General features: G+C 40.7%; 1 protein-coding gene across 2 annotated transcripts in view; it reads right to left on the reverse strand.

The window, feature by feature from the left end:
* Positions 1-20,517, reverse strand: part of SUMF1 (sulfatase modifying factor 1) — a 113,632-nt gene that overhangs the window by 80,792 nt on the left and 12,323 nt on the right. For both annotated transcript variants that reach the window (XM_015130371.3, XM_015130369.3), the window contains exons 2-3: positions 9,991-10,164; positions 6,691-6,765 (exon numbers count right to left, since the gene is read on the reverse strand). In XM_015130371.3, coding sequence (XP_014985857.3) covers positions 6,691-6,765; positions 9,991-10,164 — 249 coding nt within the window. The remainder of the gene's footprint in view (positions 1-6,690; positions 6,766-9,990; positions 10,165-20,517) is intronic.

The raw sequence follows: 20,517 nt of genomic DNA on the forward strand, positions 1-20,517 counted from the left end.
GGCGCCCAAGCAGTTGTACACCATGAACTCTTGAAACTGACCTGCCAGGGTTCCCTTCCAGAATACAACCTCACACCAAGGAGAAATCTCAAGAGACAAAACCAAACTCCTGAAATAGATAGACAAGAGAGAAAAAGGAAAGAGAAGTAGTGGAGGAGGGGAAGAAATCCAGGAAATCTCAGGAGACAGGAGGCCATTGTTTAAACACTATGCTGAGAACAGCTAAGAGGGAGCTCAGTGAAGTTACAAAGCTACCCTGAACCATATCTCTTTCTATAAGTTCAGAAAAACTGAGTTCAAATAGAAATGAGCAACAGAAATGACTCAAGCTCAAATGCAATCCAAAGTTCTATAAGAAGTAAGAGAAGAAGAAGCAGAACAACATCCTTATGAATAACAAATGCAGTCAGGAAGACATGCTCATAAATAAATAAATAAACAACAACATGGTGTGGCGTAGTGGCTCATGCCTATAATCCTAGCACTTTGGGAGGCCAAGGCAGATGGATTACCTGAACTCAGGAGTTAGAGACCAGTCTGAGCAACATGACCAAACTCCGTCTCTATTAAAAAAAACAAAAAATTAGCCGGGCGTGGTGGCGGGCCCCTGTAATCCCAGCTACTCAGGAGGCTGGGGCAGGAGAATTGCTTGAGCCCAGGAGATGGAGGGTACAGTGAGCCAAGACTGCACACTGCACTCTAGCCTTGGTGACAGAGCCAGACTCTGTCTCAAAAAATAAAAATAAAAATAAAATGAGGTAAATGGCATAAAGAAAATGATGCATGAGAGAACAAAATAAATCAGAATCCACAAACTCAGATGAGGTAGAGAAGTCAAGTGGTAACTAGAAATAAAATAAAAAGTCATTTCAAAAATAAACAGATAATTAAAAGACACAGAAGACAAAAAGGAAGAAAAAATTAAAATAAAAAGAAGAGGCCAGGCACGGTGGCTGATGCCTGTAATACCAGCACTTTGGGAGGCTGAGGTGGGAGGATTGCTTAAGCCCAGGAGTTTGAGACCAGCCTGGGCAACATAGTGAGACCTCGTCTCTACTAAAAATCAAAACATTTAGCCAGGTATGGTGGCATGTGCCTGTTGTCCCCACTACTTGGGTGGCTGAGGTGGGAGGATCACTTCAGCCCGGGAAGTCAAGGCTGCAGTGAGCCAAGATCGTGCCACTGCACTCCAGCCAGTGTGACAGAGCAAGACCCTGTCTCAAAAAAAAAAAAAAAAAGAGAGAGAGAGAGATAAAAATGATTAAAAAGAAAGTGATAAACAATGAAATGGGTAAAAAGAATTATGTAAAGAAAGATATGAGAAGTTCCTAAAGAATAAAATAAAAGTAAGGACACAAAAAATGATAAAAAGTAATAATATAAAAATTTCCTGAAGTTTAAAAAAAAATTATGAAACTAGATATTGAAAGCTTCTACCCCATACCTGAGAATACTGACCCACAACGTCCAACACCAACACACAGTCTAATGAAATCACTGGACACTAGAGAATGAGAAAAAGAAAATAATGGGTATTTAGGCAAAAACAACGAATTTTCAAGGGAAAAAAATAGATTATCATCAGGCTTTTCAATAGCAATGCTTCATTCCAAAAAAAATAAATAAAATAAAGTATGTGAGCTACTCAAGAAAAATAAATGTGAACCAAAGATTTCATATCCAGAAAAGTTGACTTCAAAGTATAAAGAGCACTAACAAACTGTTATCAACATGCAAACACTCAGGGCATATTGTTCCCATGGCCACTTCCTGAAGAATCCAGTTGAGAATGAGCTTGATCAATTCAAATGACTACAGAGACATGATCACAGAGAGCATTAAACATGTAGTTACTTATAGAACTGAGATTAGTTGAGAGCTAAAATGGAAAGAGTATTCTCTATAATGGACATATGTTTCAATAATACAGAAATAGTACAATATTTTAAAACTAGGGGAGAAACAGCAAAAGCAGATATAAACTTTTTGGATTTTTAAAAACCTATTCTCAGTAATTACACTGGGGATGGTAGCATTAGTATTATTGAGACCATTATGTATATAATCTGGGATAAAATAAATGAGTGATTATGGAGTAGTCTATCATCCCCTGTGTCCTTGAAAACCAGGATTCCTGCTGTGGAAGAAAGGGGATAGATGTAATACAGAACAGGTTAAACTAAAAATCACAAAATGGAAGTATCAGTGTAAACTGATTTTGGCATTTTATCTCAGTCTGTCCACTGCAGTGGCCTAGAAACCTAATAGCAATGAGCACACCCAGGGCCTAGACAGGGTCCTCGAAATACTATTTCCTACTAAAAGATACTAGAGATTCTTAAAGAAATGGCTTTAAGGGTGAGGGTAGGGATGGGAGCAGATCTTTTCATTACAAAAAGCAAAGCTATGAAGCCATGAAGCCATGAAGGACCACCAGGGTCACTGCTAGGACTCAGGACAGCCGCTTAAAGCTAGGGATGGGAATCGGTGATGACCGCAAATGGGCATGTGGTTTCTTTTAGGGCTGATAGATATGTTCTAAAATTTGATTGTGATGATATAGATAAATTTTTGATACAAACCCAAAATAAGTGAGTTGTATCAACAGTCAGCTTTCTAGTTGTGAAACTGTACTATATAAAAAATATGAAACTGTACACTTAGTATGTTGAAACTTATGGTATGTAAATTACATCTCAATAAAGCTGTTGGAAAAAAAGATATGCCCAAACCTTCAAAAGGGATCATGATTTCAGTGTAAAATAAAATAAAAAAAAATATGTTTTGGTTTTTTTTCCCCAGAGACAGGGTCTCACTCTGTCAGCCAGCCTGGAGTACCACGGTGCTATCACAGCTTACTGAAACCTCGAACTCCTGGGCTCAAGTGATCCTCCCACCTCAGTCGCCTAAGTAGCTAGCCTAAGTAGCTAGGACTATGGACACATGCTACCATACCTGGCTAATTTTTTGTATTTTTTGTAGAGATGGGGTCTCTCTCTCTCTTGCCCAGGCTAGTCTTGAACTCCTGGCCTCAAGCGAACATCTGCTTCGGCTTCCCAAAATTCAGCTGGGATTATGGGCATGAGCCACCATGCCTGGCCATAAAATATATTTAAATCCATGAGTTCATGAAGACTTTTTTAAATCCAGTGATTACACAAATCTACATTTGTGGTAAAATTGTACAGAACTAAATATACACAGACACACAAATGAATAATATAAAACTGGTGAAATCAGACAAAAACAAGTGGGTCATATGAATGCTCAATTTTCCAGCTGTGAAACCGTACTATAGTTATATAAGATGGTACCATTGGAGGAAACTGGGTGAAAAGTACACCAGATCTCTCTGTATTATTCCTTACAATGCATGAGAATATATGATTATCTGAAGATGAAATATTTAATCAAAAAATACTCTAACTGGTCACCTTTGAAGAACAGTAGGGAACCAAATCTATATCTTAAAAGCTAGTAAAGAATCAAGCATTTATCCTATCTTTCCTGTATGACCTGCAACAATAGTTAAGAAACAGTAGATGAATGGAACTATCTCTTTATGAAAGAATCTCCATTAATAAATGAAAAAGATTAGATTATCACCATCTAAGATTTGGCTATGTCCCCATCCAAATCTCATCTTGAATTATAGCTCCCATAATCGCCAACTGTCATGGGAGGGACTCGGTGGGAGGTAACTGAATCATGGGAGCAGGTTTTCCTGTGCTGTTCTGATGATAGTGAATAAGTCTCATGAGATCTGATGGTTTTATAAAGGGTAGTCACCATGCACACACTCTCTTGCCTGCCACCATGTAAAACGTGCCTTTGCTCCTCCTTCACCTTCAGCCATGACTATGAGGCCTCCCCAGTCGTGTGGAACTATGAGTCCATTAAACCTCTTTTTCTTTATAAATTACCTAATCTTGGGTATGTCTTTATTAGCAGCACGAGAAGAGAGTAATACACCATCTTATGGCCCCCAATGGATTAATGGATTAGACATTGAGCATCAACAGCCACTAACATCGTAAAAAGAAACAGCACCAGACATCAGGTGCCTCTTGGGGAAAGAACCCACCAATTATCTGATGTCTTTACTGTAGGGTTCATACCTGAGTCTGATGACACTTGGGGATCCAGCTACCAATTTGCAGGAAATACAGAGGTCAGAGAGAATAGGTGAACAGCACCATGACAGAGCATTCAGCAAAATCCAGACTGTAGGAAAGTCTCAAGGCTAAATGTCCTAGATTCTTCAACAGATAAATCACTGGACGAAAAACTAGGGGGTAAGGGGAAGCAACGCAATGAAAGGGAAACCTGTAGATTAGAAGAGTCTTAAAAGACACAAATTTCCTTTAAATTGGCAAGATTAAACTTGAGATGTACACCTGGATAATAATATTATAAAGAAATGCAAACAAGTGTCTACTTTGAGAAGCAGGGTAGTGGCTACTTTAAGGACAGAGAGGGGTGATGATTAGGATGTGGCACCTGGATGGGGCTGCTAGGCCAGGCAGAAAAATTCTAATTGTGTGTTCACCTTAGGATAACTCAGTAAGCTGCACATTTGTGTTGTGTTATTTTCTGTATTTGTCTAATTTTACAAAAAAAAAAAAGATTTTTTTAAAAAAAGGAGAATTTATCTCACTTTTATAACCTGTCATAAATAGAATGCAACAGTTAAAATAATTACATGAAAATAATATTATTAACTAGCTGCGGTAGCCTGAGGACACTTCCAAGCCCTTTTCTATGTTAAAATGGAGAATAACAAGTGTAGTCAAGTGTTAAGGATATGCTAGCACTCAAGAGTCTTTCTTTTTAACTTAATCAAGTCTTGAAAGACACCTAAAAGGAAAGCACTTTCTCACTATGTGATTCAGGGAGATGGGAGGCTTGCCTATCTACCACTCAAAATCATCTTCCCTACTGCTTAAATCTACTTCGTAGGCCAGCTCACATCTTACTCTTCTGGAGACACTGAGTTACAAAAAAAAAAGAGGTCTGGTGCAGTGAATGAAGGTAAGTCAGGCCTTATGAGGAGGATGAAAAAAACAAAAACTTTGCTCTCCCTGATCATCAACAGATTTATGTTACTCGTTCAGCCCTTTCTAAATAAGCTTAAAAGGTTTGCTTTTCCATTATAAGCATTTAAGCAAGTGACTGACACTACAACCCAGTGAGAGCTGCTTGTCCTCATCCTAGTTACAAGCACACACACTTCACTATGTACTCAACAGGCACCTTCAGAGCCTAGCAATGACCCACCTCTGTCTTCACACCTAATGTGTTTGGAGGTTCTCAAGTGACAAGAGGCCCTGTATCTGAAAACCCAAATTACAAATATAAGCACAAACGCCCTCCCTCACCTGAACTCAGTATCTTAAAATGAGGCCCTCTGTCCCAAGTTGCTGGCTCATCAACACTAGCCTAAACTGACCTCAAAGTCCTTCAAAAAAAAAGGTGGGGGGGGCAGGTATCAGATTCCATATTAGACTTATAAACTTGTAAGGAGCAAAGCAAGCTGTGAATTCGAATGGAACTCAATCACATTTTTCAAACATTTATCTAAAACACATATTAAAAAGTGGCTCGATTCACCTACATATGATCTGAAAACAAGTCTTGTTTTACCTCACCATTTCCCCCAAGTTTTTCTACGTCAGTTTTAAGAGAAAGAAAACATAAGCCGGGACAGTTTAATTTTTCTTGCACTGATGCTCACAAGAGAGGACAGAGTGAGGCCCACCCATAAAGATGAAGTGCAGACAGGAACTAAAAGGCAACTTGCATTAAAAAGGAAGATAAGGGTTGGATTCCTCTGTCTTCAATGCCTCTAGCTTCATCAGCTTCCCTTGAGTGGGCAGACCCTCATTTCCTTCCCTCTCTCACCATCTCCTATCTCTTTTGCATTCTCTACCCTCTTTGTTTTGTGAACCCTCAACTTCCCAGCTTACCCTCACTCCATCCCTTGTTCTTATATTTTCAAGAGACATGTAAGCAAGCAAATACTCAAACATACACAAACCTGCTAAAATGTCTGGAACAAGAATCCCAAGTTCCACTCATCACAAAGGTGCTTGTGGAAGTCTACTCCACCATTTGTTTCCATGATGTCTGAGAAAAACACACTTCATCTGCATCCCCTGGATCCTCCATATGAGAGGGTATACCCCTGCGTGTAAGAACCAGTTCACCACCTCCATTTTTTATTAATATCCAGAACAAAAGGCTCCTTTCTTGAATGCTACTCTGATCCCATGAATTCAAAAATGTTTAAAGAAGCTCTATCTCCACACCAGCACCTGAGGAGATGGAGACTTTAAGAACAGAATTTTAAAATGTTCTCACTGAGCTCTCCATTCTAGAAATGGCTATAAGTAAATGAAACTCAGAAGTGTCTGGAGCCTACTGAGCTCTACCTAGCAATGCAGTGTGTTCCTTGGCACATGAGACAGAAGCTCAAGGCAGACCCAGCACTTCCTCAGATACCGTCTTGTCCCATTTTCCTTAAGATAAGGCGTCCTGGTCCATGGGCCTATTATTTGGGGTCAGGCCTCAGCAGGAGAATGGTTAGGTGTCAGGGGGAGAGGGGGGTGACATGTGTGGTTTGGATTTTTCACCCAAACCCTTTTCAATGAGCCTTTGAGAAATACAGGAGCCTATTGAAACATTACTTACTGCCTGTTGAATATTGGTCTTCACTTGCTCACTCAACATGCCTTCAAAGACAAAGGAGTCGCCAAACTTCTCAGCCTATAAGGAAGGTAGGAAATAAAAATCCAGAAAAGGTTGTGGTAATGTGTTTCATGTGTGCCATTTTCTCTCCACACTATTAAAGTTATTCCTCTTGTCCGGTTGAACTTGGGTCTTTCTTATGACTTCCCAGGGGACTCAGAAATGACCTAAAAGTCTCTGGCTTCCTCTTAAAACAAGTTAATGTCACTTACAGAGACCATTTTCGTTTAAGACTCACTTAGCTGATAAGAATGCAGACTGAACAAGATTAGTTTTTGAGAACATGACTGTTCCTGAAGGAAATACATTTCCCCAAGTATTACAAATGACTCTGGGAAATAGTATTCTGTACATGTGAGATTACATAATCAAGTTTTGTCCTTGTCCTGAATCTAGCTAAATGAAAAAATGGCACTGTTTGCTCATATTCTGACACGTTCTAGCTCCACTAAGGGGTCAAATGTGCTTACAAATCTCAACTGGCCAATTCAAGCACCAAATAGAAATCTGTATTTTAACGATTTTATTTACCATTAGTGTCTCAAGTCTTCATCCACCTGATTATTTTTGTTGTATGTAACCCTATTCTGAAAATTAGGTCATTTGTCCCTTGGTAACCATGACTCTCCTCCTACATTTCTGAGTGTTCTTATTCATCTCCTAAAATATGTGGGCTCTTGTTTCAGCCACTGGAACACTGTTGCTCCCCAGAGCTCTGCCCTTGGCTCTCTGCACTTCTACTACACCAGTGGCTCTCAGGCTTTGTGCAATTGAGATTATGTAATCAGCTGGTTCAAACTATATACTGCTGCTCCCCAACCCCAGAGATTCTGATTCTGGGGCTCTAGGGTGAGGTCAAGGAGTCTGTATGTGTAAATAGCACACAGCTAGTCATTCTAATACAGGTAGCTCAAGAGATACACTTTGAGATACACTGATCGATGCTTGTTGATGGACAACTTCTTTCAACCTCATCAAATTAACTATAGCCAGTACTCCAAATGACTCTCAAATCTCTACCTCTAGTTCTGTCCTGTTCTTACTAGATGAAATTAACTGAGTACCGGATCTTATATTGCAGATCTTACAAGCACCTCCAACTCCTTTTCCGGAGGGGAGGCTACCATCTCTTCTTCACCCCAATCTTCTTCCTGCATTCCCTTGTGACACTGCCATGACTAACTACCTAAGCCATTTATTTATTCAACAAATGTGTATCAAACACCTACCTTATGCCTAGTTTGGGGCTAAATTGGGGGATATAAGGTCAATATCAGATAGCCATGGTCCCTATCCTTATTGTGCTTAAGTGTGGGAGCACAGAAAAAATCAAGCAAACAAAGAATGGAAGAAAATAATTATAACTTTACTTCACCTTGTAAGGTAAAGAGTGTCATGAAAAACGTTCTTGAGAAAGTGACACTTAAGATGAGACGACTCAAGAATGAGAAGGAGCCAGTCATGCATAAGGGTGATAAGCAAGAGAACTGTGAATTCCAAGCAGAGAGAAAATAAGGACCAAGCTCTTGAGGTGGGAAAGAATGTTGAGTTTTCAAGGAATAGAAACAAAACCAGCAGGGCTAGAACACGGTTCACAAGAGGAGTGTGATATAAAGTGAAGCTGGAGAGATGGGAAAAGAAGACTATAGAGTGCCATTAAAAAAAATAGAGCATATGGTCCAAGGCAGTTCTTGGTCCTTTTTGAGCTCCTTGGCAGTATGGTGAAGCTTAAGAACCCCCTTCTCAGAATAAAACATTTAAAATGCATAAAATAAAATCAATAGTATTATGAGGAAAAGTCATTATATCAAAATATTAATAAGCAAATTAGTGCTATAGTATTAAATATGCTCTTCATTAATATATTAAATAAGATCTAGTGGCAGGTCTCATAATTATCATATTTCAAAGTGGGGATGAATGCAGACAATATTTCAAGATCTCTGCAACAACAAAAATATGATTAAAAATGTCTGTGATTTCTACTGGTAACAAAGTCAGAGGTACTGCTACTACTGCTGTGGTTTGTTGTTTGCATCATAATTGAAGGAAATATTACATTTGGGCTCGAGGGTAGTAAATAACCAGATATATGAGATTGGTGTAAAAGTAATCACGGTCTTTGCCATTAAAAGCAATGACAAAAACCGTAATTACTTTTGTACCAACTTATAACTTTTCCCCATCCATGTTTTTAGATGCCCTAAGTTCTGCTTATTCTATCTAATCTTCATGGACAACCCTGTTCTTTAGAAGTTTTCTAACTTAAGTAAACTAATGAGGAACCTGAGCTGAGAATATCCTGTGAAACCAAAAGGAAAAGGACTTCTGCTTACTAGAAATGTGTACAAAAAAGGTTTCTAACCACTTTGTATATTTGAGCAAATTCCAAAGAAATGTGACAATGCAAAACCAAATTTGAAAGTTGTTTTACTTTATACATTCACTCTCAAATTATTCACTTAATAATAATTTACAAAAAGACATTTGGGGCCTTAAAGAAAAAAAAAAGGAACAGGGACTCCACGAACTGAAGACAAGAGTAAAGTTTTTTTGTGAGAGAAAACTAGAAAGCAAATAAAATAAGTGTATTTCAGAAAGTGACATAAACATTCATAGACTAGAAAGCCTTCCTCTTCCTATTCCCATTTAGGACAACATCCACTTTCAGAACCTTGCTTTGTGATTCAGTGGCCACCACATAATGTTTGGGGCTGCCACAGCACAGTGTGTGTGAGTCGCCAAGGTGTTGGAATAAAGCCACAAAAATGAAAAACTGCACTTCTGCATTTATCACTTAAAAAATATGAAATGCTTCTGGAAAAACCAAACTGCGATTTACTGAGAAGAAAAGTGGTCTTACTTTGCATGCCATCTGTTATCTCAAAAAGCCTTAGTGGTCAGTGGTATTCTCTGACACATTAAGCATTAACACAATATAGTGTAATAGTTACAGCACAGGTTCTGAGGTCACACTGGCCAGGCTGGAATCCCAGCTCTACCACCAACTAGCTGTGTGATGTGGGGCAAATCACTTTTCTAATCCTCAGTATGTCACCTGAAAAATAACCGGCCTCATAGGGTTGTTGTGAGAAATTAAGATGAAATATATACAATAAAATGCTTCACACAGTTCTACCACAGAATGTGGTAAAAGTGGTCAGTCACTCTGAGCTGCTATTAAAGCATTCTTAAAAGTTCTGGAAAAGAACAAGTTCTCCCTCCTTTCCCCAATCCCATTACCTCTGTCAAATAGCCAGTTGAGTTCACAAACTTCTCAAATTCAGCATTACTGACTTCATAGGCATCCATGTAAAAGGCATCAATAGTAACTCTCCTCGCAGGTGCTTCGCCATCCTGCTTTATCTGAGGATCATCTGTGCCCATTGTAAATACTCCGGCAGGGATGGGGACCATCTACAATGAAAGGTGAAACACAGGAAGTCATGCATCACAACCAAGGTGTACCTGTGTAGGGGTAAGGTTCCTAGCACCCAGTAAGCACTCAATAGTTAGTAAATCTTCACCACAGTAATAACTGTAAAATTAGGAAAAATCTCTCTATACCCCAAAGAAGGTGAATCACAAGTCTCTCAAAAAGAAGTGAAAATTCTTTAGGAAGGTAATCTCCTTAATCAAACCTCTACTGATACAAATCTATACCTGTACTGGAAACAGGTCTGGAATAACAGTCACCAAGCCGCTAATGGCTGGAATGCAGAGGTAGGGAGAATATTCAACTTTCCTTTTCTTTTGAGACAGGTTCTCACTCTTTTGACCAAGCTGGTGTACAGTGGCATGATCAGGGCTAACTACAGCATTGACTATTGACTTCCCAGATTCAAGAGATCCCCCCACCTCAGTCTCTCAAATGGCTGGAGCACAGACATGTGCCACCATGACCAGCTAATTTTTTTTTTTTTTTTTTTTTTTTTGAGATGGAGTCTTGCTCTGTCACCCAGGCTGGAGTACAGTGGCATGATCATGGCTCACTGCAACCTCCACCTCCTGGGTCCAAGCAATTCTCCTGCCTCAGCCTCCTGAGTAGCTGGGATTACAGGCGCCCACCATCATGCCCAGCTAATTTTTGTATTTTTAGTAGAGACAGGGTTTCACCAAGTTGACCAGGCTGGTCTTGAACTCCTGACCTCAGGTGATCCACCCGCCTCAGCCTCCCAAAGTGCTACAATTACAGGTGTGAGCCACCGCGCCCAACCTAGCTAATTTTTTTTTAAGCCATGCGGTCTCACTGTGTTGCCAAGGTTGGTCTCCAACTCCTGGGCTCAAGTGATCCTCCCACCTCAGCCTTCCAAACTGCTGGGATTATGAGCCATCGTGACCAGCCCCACTGTTTTCTTTATACATATTTTATTCGCATATGCTTTTGTTTCTTTGAATTATTTTTAAAAGCACATGTAAAAATGCAATCTCTATCTTTAAATAACCACTGCATGAATTTTGGCCTCCAACAATCATGAAAAAGGCTTACCTCACTAAAATAGAAAGTTTTAAAGTTTACTAAGGGGCTATGTGTTGTATAATTCCTTATAAAAACCCTAATTGCAATTACTTTGTTCCTATCTACCTTCCCACATGAACTCTAAACTCCAAGAAGACAGCAACTGGGGCTGCCTTATTCACAGCTCTGTTCCCAACACTGAGCACAGGGTCTGAGGATCACACTGAAAATGTTCAGTTAAAAAATGCAGGTCCATGCTCAACATCATGAGTCATTAGCGAAATGCAAATCAAAACTATAATGAGGTTCCACTTCATGATCACTAGCATGACTATAACAAAAAAGACACAATAACAAGTGTTGATGAGGATGTGAAGAAATTGGAACCCTCATATATAGCTGGTAGGAATGTAAAATAGTTCAGCTGCTTTGGAAAACAGTCTGGCAGTTTCTCAAAAAGCTAAACAAAGAGTTATATGACCCTGCAGTTCTCCTAGGTATATACCCAAGAGAAATAAAAACATATGTCCATGCAAAAACTTGTACAAAAACATTCATAGCAGCATTATTCATAATAGCCAAAAAGCAGAAGCAATCCAAATGTCTATCAACTGATGAATAAGTAAACAAAATATGGTATATCTATAAAATGGAATAATATTCAGACATAAAAAGAAATAAGCACTGGTTCATGCTACAGTATGAGTGAACCTTGAAAATACTATACTAAGTGAAAGAATCCAATCACAAAGGGCCACATATTGTATGAATCTATTCGTATGAAATGTCCAGAATAGACAAATCCAAAGAGACACAAAGTAGATTAGTGGTTGCTAGAGGGAGGCAGGAATGGGGAATGATTGATAATGGGCATAGGTTTCTTCTTGAGATGATGAAGTATTCTGGAATTAGGCAGTGATAGTTGTAACACCTCATAACTATACTAAAAACCACTAAATTGTACATGTTAAAAGAGTGTATTGTATGCTATATGAATTCTATCTCAACTTTTTTCAAAAACCACAGGGCTTCAACCATACCATCTGTCAGAAATACACTCTTAACAGACATAATGTCTTATTTTCAAATCATTTGAGTGAGTCAATTAATAGACTCCACAGCAGCTTAGGAACTGTCAAGTCCCTCATCTATAAACAAGGGCTCAATATTACAGAATAAAATGGATCATAAGAAACTACTTATAAACAATTATATATCTACAAATTTGATAACCTTGAAAAAAAAGGATAAATTTCTAGAAACATAAAGCCTATCAAGACCAAATCAAGATAAAGTAGAAAATCTGAACAGACTGATAACAAATAAGGAAACTGAATAAATAATTTTAAAAATTGGCCAGGCACAGTGGCTCACGCCTGTAATCCCAGGACTTTGGGAGGCTGAAGCAGGTGGATCACCTGAGGGCAAGAGTTTGAGGCCAGCCTGACCAACATGGCGAAACCCTATCTCTACTAAAAATACAAAAAATTAGCCAGGTGTGGTGACACGCGCCTGGAATCCCAGCTACTTGGGAGGCTGAGGCAGGAGAATCACTGGAACCCAGGAGGCGGAGGTTGCAGTGAGCCAAGATTGCACCACTGTACTCCAGCCTGGTGACAAAGTGAGACTCCATCTCAAGTAATAATAATAATAATAACAACAACAGTAATTTTCCATCAAGAAAAGCCCAGAACCAGATGGCTTCATGGCAGAATTCTAATTTAAAGAAGAACTAATACCAATCCTTCTCAAATTCTTCCAAAAAATTGAAGAAGAGGAAACACTTCCAAACTCATTTTATGATACCAGCATTACACTGATACCAAAGCCAGACAAGAATACTACTAGAAGAAAATATATATATATATACACAGGCCAATATCCCTAATGAACATAGATGCAAACATTCTAACAAAATACTAGCAAAGTGAATTCAACAGCACATTAAAGGGATCATATGCCAAAATTAAGTGGGGTTTATCCCTAGGATCAAAGGGTAGTTCAACATATGCAAACCTACACATGTGATATGCCACGTTAGCAGAATGAAGGGCAAAACCAAACGTTCACATCAATATATGCAGAAAGACATTGGCGAAATTCAACATCTTTTCAAGATAAAAACTCTTGACAAGTTAGGCATTGAAGGAATGTACCTTAATATAAGCCATATATGAAAAGCCCACAGCTAACACTATACTCAATGGGGAAAAATTGAAAGCTTTTCCTCTTAGATTCAGAACAAGCCAAGGATGCATACTCTTGCCACTTCTATTCCATATAATACTGGAAGTCCTAGACAGAGCAATCAGGCAAGAGAAAGAAAGAAACAGCATCCAAGCTGGAAACAAAGACGTTATATTGTCCCTGATTGTAGATGCCATGATTGATTTTTTTTTGAGACGGAGTCTCACTCTGTCTACCAGACTGGAGTGCAGTGGCGCGATCTCAGCTCACCGCAAGCTCCGCCTCCTAGGCTCATGCCATTCTCCTGCCTCAGCCTCCCGAGTAGCTAGGACTACAGGCACCTGCCACCACGCCCGGCTAATCTTTTTTTTTTATTATTATTTGTATTTTTAGTAGAGACGGGGTTTCACTGTGTTAGCCAGGATGGTCTCGATCTCCTGACCTCATGATCCGCCCTCCTCGGCCTCCCAAAGTGCTGAGATTACAGGCCACCGCGCCCGGCCAGCATGATCTTACATACAGAAACCTAATGGCTCCACCAAAAAACTGTCAGAACTGATATATGAATTCAGCAAAGTTGCAGGGCACAAAAATCAATATGTAAAAATCTGCAGCGTTTCTTTTTTTTTTTCTTTTCTTTTTTTTGAGACGGTGTCTCTCTCTGTTGGCCAGGCTTGAGTGCAATGGCGTGACCTCAGCTCATTGCAACCTCCACCTCCCGGATTCAAGTGATTCTCCTGCCTCAGCCTCCCGAGTAGCTGGGATTACAGGTGCCTGCCACCACGCCCAGCTAATTTTTGTATTTTTTGTAGAGACAGGGTTTCACCAAGTTGGCCAGGCTGGTTTCGAACTCCTGACCTCAGGTGATCCACCCGCCTTGGCCTCCCAAAGTGCTGGGATTACAGGCATGAGCCACCGTGCTCAGCCAGCATTTCTTTAAACTAATGATGAACTATCTGAAAAAGATATTAAAAAATTAATCCCAGGCGGGGCGCGGTGGCTCACGCTTGTAATCCCAGCACTTTGGGAGGCCGAGGCAGGCTGATGACTTGAGGTCAGGAGTTCAAGACCAGCCTGACCAAAGTGGAGAAACCCCGTCTCTACTAAAAACACAAAATTAGCTGGGCATGGTGGTGCATGCCTGTAATCCCAGCTACTTGGGAGGCTGAGGCAGGAGAACTGCTTGAACTCGGGAGGCGAAGGTTACAGTGAGCCAAGATCATGCCACTGCACTCCAGCCTGGGCAACAAGAGTGAAACTCCGTCTCAAAAAAAAAAGAAAAAGAAATTAATCCCATTCACAGTAGCATCAAAAAAAAAAGACACTTAGTAGTAAATTTAACCAAAGAAGTGAAACACCTATATACTGTAAATTATAAAACATTGATGAAAAAAATAGTATAAAAAGACAAATAAATGGAAAGGCATCCTATGTTCATGGATTAAATGAATTAATAGTAAAATGTCCATAGTACCCAAAGCAATCCACAGATTCAATGTAATTCCTATCAAAATTCCAATGTCATTTTTCAAGGAAATAGGAAAAAAATCCTAAAATTTGTACAGACCCACTAAAGACCCCAAAGACCCAAAGCAATTTTGAACAAGAAGAACAAAGGTGGAGTACCACACTAGCTGACTTCAAAATAAATACAAACCTAATCAAATGGCATGGTACTGGCATAAAAGCTAACACAAAAACCAATGGAACAGGATAGAGAGCTCAGAAATAAACTCATGCATTTACCATCAATTGATTTTCAACAAAGGCACCAAGAACACACAATGGAGAAAGGACAATCTTTCAATAAATGGTATTAGGAAAACTGAATATCCACATGTAGAAGAATGAAATTAGACCCTTATCTCATAGCATATACAAAAATCAACTCAAACTATATTAAAGACTTAAATGTACGGTCTGAAACTGTAAAACTACTACAAGAAAACATTGGGAAAAGAAGCTCCATGAGACAGGCCTGGCAAAGACTTCTCAGACTTGACCCCGAAAGCATAGGCAACAAAAGCAAAAATAAACAAATCGGATTGCATCAAACCAAAAGGCAAAGGAAACAACAGAGTGAAAAGATATCCCAGAATGAGTGAAAATCTTTGCAACCCATGCATCTTATATGGAGTTAATGTTCAAAATACATAAGGAATTCAACTAAATAGCAAGAAAACAAAGAACTCAATTTTAAAATGAGCAAAGGACCCGAAGAGACATTGCTCAAAAGACATACAAATGGCTAACAAATATAAGAAAAAATGCTCATCACAACTAATCACCAGGAAAACACAAATTAAAACTACAATGGGCTATCTCCTCACACTTGTTAGAATGTCTATCATCAAAAAAATGAAAGATGACAAGTGTTGGAGAAGGTGTAGAAAAAAAGGAACCCTTGGGCAGTTGGTGCGAATGTAAATACAGTGATTATGGAAAACAATATGGAGGTTCCTCAGAAATTTGCAAACAGAATTACCATATGATTCAGGTATCCCACTTCTGGGTATATGGCCAAAGGAAATAAAACCAGTATGCTCAAAAAATATCTACAATCCCATATTCATGGCAACATTATTCACAATAGCTAAGCTACAGAAGCAACCTAGGTGTCCCTTATCAGATAAATGGATAAAGAAAATGATATATATATATGCATATACATATATTTTATTTATACATTTTAACCTTAAAAAGAAGAAAACGGCCAGGCGTGGTGGCTCACGCCTGTAATCCCAGCACTTTGGGAGGCCAAGGCAGTTGGATCACGAGGTCAGGAGATCGAGACCATCCTGGTTAACACAGTGAAACCCCATTTCCACTAAAAATACAAAAAATTAGCCAGGCATGGTGGCAGGCACCTGTAATCCCAACTACTCAGGAGGCTGAGGCAGGAGAATGGCATGCACCCGGGAGGCAGAGCTTTCAGTGAGCAGAGACTGCGCCACTGCACTCCAGCCTGGGTAACAGAGCGAGACTCCATCTCAAAAAAAAAAAAAAAGAAGAAAACTCTGTCATTTATGACAGCATGGATGAACCTAGCGGCCGGTATGCTATGTGAAATGCGCCAAGCACAAAATGACAAATACCTTGATGATCTCATTCAAATGTGGAATCGAAAAAAGTTGAACTAATTGAAGTAGAGTGGTGGTTATCAGAGGCTAGGGGAGTGGGGAAGATGGGAAAAAGAAAGATGTTGATCAAACAGTACAAAATTTCAGTTAGATGGAAGAAATAAGCTTTAGTGATGTATTGCACAGAGTGGTGACTATAATAAATAATGCATTATATATTTCACAATTATTAAAAAATAGATTTTAAATGTTTTCACCACACACAAAAAATATAAGTATGTGAGCTGATGGATTTGTTAATTAGCTTGACTCATTCCACAATGTAAACATATATCAAAACATCACAATGTACCCCACAAATTATTATATAATTATTTGTCGATTAAAAATAAAATTTTAAAAACCAAGGGCTCAAATTAGAAAAGGAAAAAAAGAAGTCAAGGAGAGACGACTAGCTGGAAAAAAAAGAGTTGCTTAGCAATAAGGGCAGAAGCATTAGAAAAATAACATCAGAAGAAACAAATTAGGAATCCACAATCATTGATTCTACTTTCTATTTCTACTGACTTTCCTTGTTAGTGGTTGCTTTGATTCTATGCATGCATTTCCCAATAAAAACGGTGCTGTTTTCATCTATGATAAATTAGTAATAAATGTGTTTTTGTTTGTCCAATGTATTACTGCTATCCCAAGAAATCAACCTTGACTACTCGCATCCCCTACTCCCAACATTACACAGGCCACCTAGTCTCACTCGATCTCCTAAGTATGTATCTCTCTAATCTCTCCCTCTTTTCTATCCCCAGATAAATGCAAAAGCCTTGTAATTGGTGTTCCTGTCTTCAGTTCCCTTTCACATCCCCACTTGCTTCCAAGTCATCTATTTTCCATTCAATAATTCATTCAACAAATATTTAAGCCCCTACTAATCCTTCTAAAAATGTTAGTCTACTGTACCCAACACAATTTTCCAACAGAAAAGGGTTGGAAACAACCTAAATGTCCATCAATAGTAGGCTCATTTTAAGTAAATTGTGGGCCTTCGATAAAATGGAAAATTAAGCAGCCCAAAGGAAAGAAAAAAGAAGAGGGGGATATCAAAGGAAGCTTTTGATGTATTGATATGGAAAGATCTCACTATGATGAGCTACATGAACAAAGCAAGGTGCACAAATGGTAAGTAAGGTATGCTGTCATTAGCATGAAAGCAGGTTGAGGTACATAGGTTCACATATTTTTGTATTTACTTATATTTGCAGAACATAGCTCTGAGGAAATATACAAGAAATGCATGCAGTGGTTGTCTGAGGGGAAGGTTATTGGGTAAATGAGAAATTGTTCACTATATACTTTTTTATATGTTTTTAAATTTTTAAACCACGTAAATGTACTTCCTGTTTTAAAAAAAAAAAAAAAAAGTGTCAATCTGACCATACTACTTTCCTACTTAAAATTGTCAGGAATTCCTATCACCTTTCAGAATAACATATATAAACATCAGAGCTCATCTCTCACACTATCTCTTGCCCTGTGTTTCACCTGCATTTTCATAAAATACTTTGTCTCTTTGTAAATATTGTCATGGTTCAAGGATCACCTCCTCCAGGAGGCCTTTCCTGCCTGCAGGAAAAAAAAAAAAATATATATATATATATATATACACACACACACACACACACACACGTATATATATATACACACACACACACATATATATACATTTTTTTTTAAGAGATGGAGTCCCACTCTGTCACCCCACGCTGGAGTGCAGAGGCATGATCATAGCTCACAGTACCCTCGATCTCCTGGGCTCAAGCAAGTTTCCCACCTCAGCCTCTATGCAGCTGGGACTACAGGTGAACACCTGAGAGGAGCCGGGCACATTCCTCAGTCCCGGGCTCAAAACAAACAAGCCCAATACAAACACATCCCATCCTCCCATCCCACCACATATCGCCATATATCTCTCAAACTTCCTGAGCCCAGTACAAACACATCACATCCTCCCATCCCACCACATATCGCCATATATCTCTCAAACTTCCTGAGCCCAGTACAAACACCACCTGGAAAAGTCTCCGATAAGGAGGCAGCCGTTCAAAGTTTTACTGAAAGCGCGGGAACCAAAAGAATTCCTTTGTTCCCCTGTAACTTTCGGGCTATAAAAAGCAAACACTCGCATTGTTCGGGGCCCTCTTGTATGCTGTGTAATGGAGGGACCAAGTTCGAACTTGTCGTAAAGATCCTTGCCGCTTGGCTTTGACTCTGGACTCTGGTGGTCTTCTTTGGGGAACAGAGGGTCTGGGCATAACATCTGGGGGCTCGTCCGGGATTCCCCCAAGCCCACCAGACCCCTGGTCAACGGATCTACTAGGATCGATCTACTGATAGGTGAGCCGGCTCGTCTCCGTTTGTCTGTCTGTGTCTGTTCTGAATCTGAATCTGTGACTCGCGAGGTCTGAAACTGGAGCTGGCACAGTCCTGGGGGACGCGCTATAGGACGGCCAGCGGAGACCGGTAGGAGACGTCGCCTGGTGCTCGTCTGATCTAGCTTACGATCTGAACTGCCCCGACCGCCGGTTTGGGGTTTGGGCAGTAGCTGTCTCTGATCTCAACCGCCCCGAGCGCCGGTTTGGGGTTTGGGCAGTAGCTGTCTCTGATCTCAACCGCCCCGAGCGCCGGTTTGGGGTTTGGGCAGTAGCTGTCTCTGATCTCAACCGCCCCGAGCGCTGGTTTGGGGTTTGGGCAGTAGCTGTCTCTGATCTCAACCGCCCCGAGCGCCGGTTTGGGGTTTGGGCAGTAGCTGTCTCTGATCTCAACCGCCCCGAGCGCCGGTTTGGGGTTTGGGCAGTAGCTGTCTCTGATCTCAACCGCCCCGAGCGCCGGTTTGGGGTTTGGGCAGTAGCTGTCTCTGATCTCAACCGCCCCGAGCGCCGGTTTGGGGTTTGGGCAGTAGCTGTCTCTGATCTCAACTGCCCCGAGCGCCGGTTTGGGGTTTGGGCAGTAGCTGTCTCTGACCTGAACTGCCCCGAGCGCCGGTCTGCGGTTTGGGCAGTAACTGTCTCTGATCTGGGCTGTTGGAGCACGATCGCGACTAAATATCATTAATAAGTCAGATCAGATTTCCTTTGCAGGGATTCAAACCCACATTCCTTTACAGGAAGGGACTACAAATTATTACAGGATGGGTAATACCCAGAGCACTCCTCTATCTCTCTTTACGAATAATTTCAAAGAAGTAAGAGCAAGGGGCCATGATCTTGGTATGGAAATCAGGAAAGGAAAGCTAATTACTCTGTGTCGCTCCGAATGGCCTGCCTTTGATGTAAGGTGGCCACCCGAAGGGACCTTCCGACTTGCGGTCATCACTAGGGTAAAGTCCAAGATTTTCCTACCTGGGCGTGCGGGCCACTTAGATCAAATCCCATATATCCTCATATGGCAGGACCTTGTTGAGAACCCGCCTCCTTGGCTGTCCCCTTTCCAATTAGCCTCTGAACCCTGTAAGACACTGGTTGCTCGACCACTAAAATCCAAGCAACCAACTGTCCCCCCCCCATCCTGTTCTACCTGATAGCGGGGACCCACTGTTCACAGAACCCCCTCTGTACCCCTCCGGGCCCCAGGCCCCGACCCCCCGGGCTGAGTCGCAGGAAGGAGCAGGCGGAGGGGAGGCGGCCGGCACACACGGGCCCGCTGACAGGGAAGGTAACTTTGAAGGGCCAGTGGGGCGGACGCGAAGGCGCACTTCGCGGGCTAGCCCCCCCAGCCGCCTGACTCCACGGTGGCTTTACCCCTTCGGGAAATAGGACCCCCAGATGACACAGGAATCCCCAGGCTCCAGTACTGGCCATTCTCCACCAGTGATCTGTATAACTGGAAGACTCAGAGTGCTCGGTTTTCAGACAACCCCAAAGATTTACTGGCTTTACTGGATAGTGTCATGTTCACCCACCAGCCCACTTAGGATGATTGCCAGCAGCTCCTCCGAATCTTGTTTACCACGGAAGAGCGAGAGAGAATACAGGTAGAAGCTAGAAAGCT

This window comes from Macaca mulatta, chromosome 2 (assembly GCF_049350105.2).
Source record: "Macaca mulatta isolate MMU2019108-1 chromosome 2, T2T-MMU8v2.0, whole genome shotgun sequence".
NCBI classification, from domain to species: Eukaryota; Metazoa; Chordata; class Mammalia; order Primates; family Cercopithecidae; genus Macaca; species Macaca mulatta.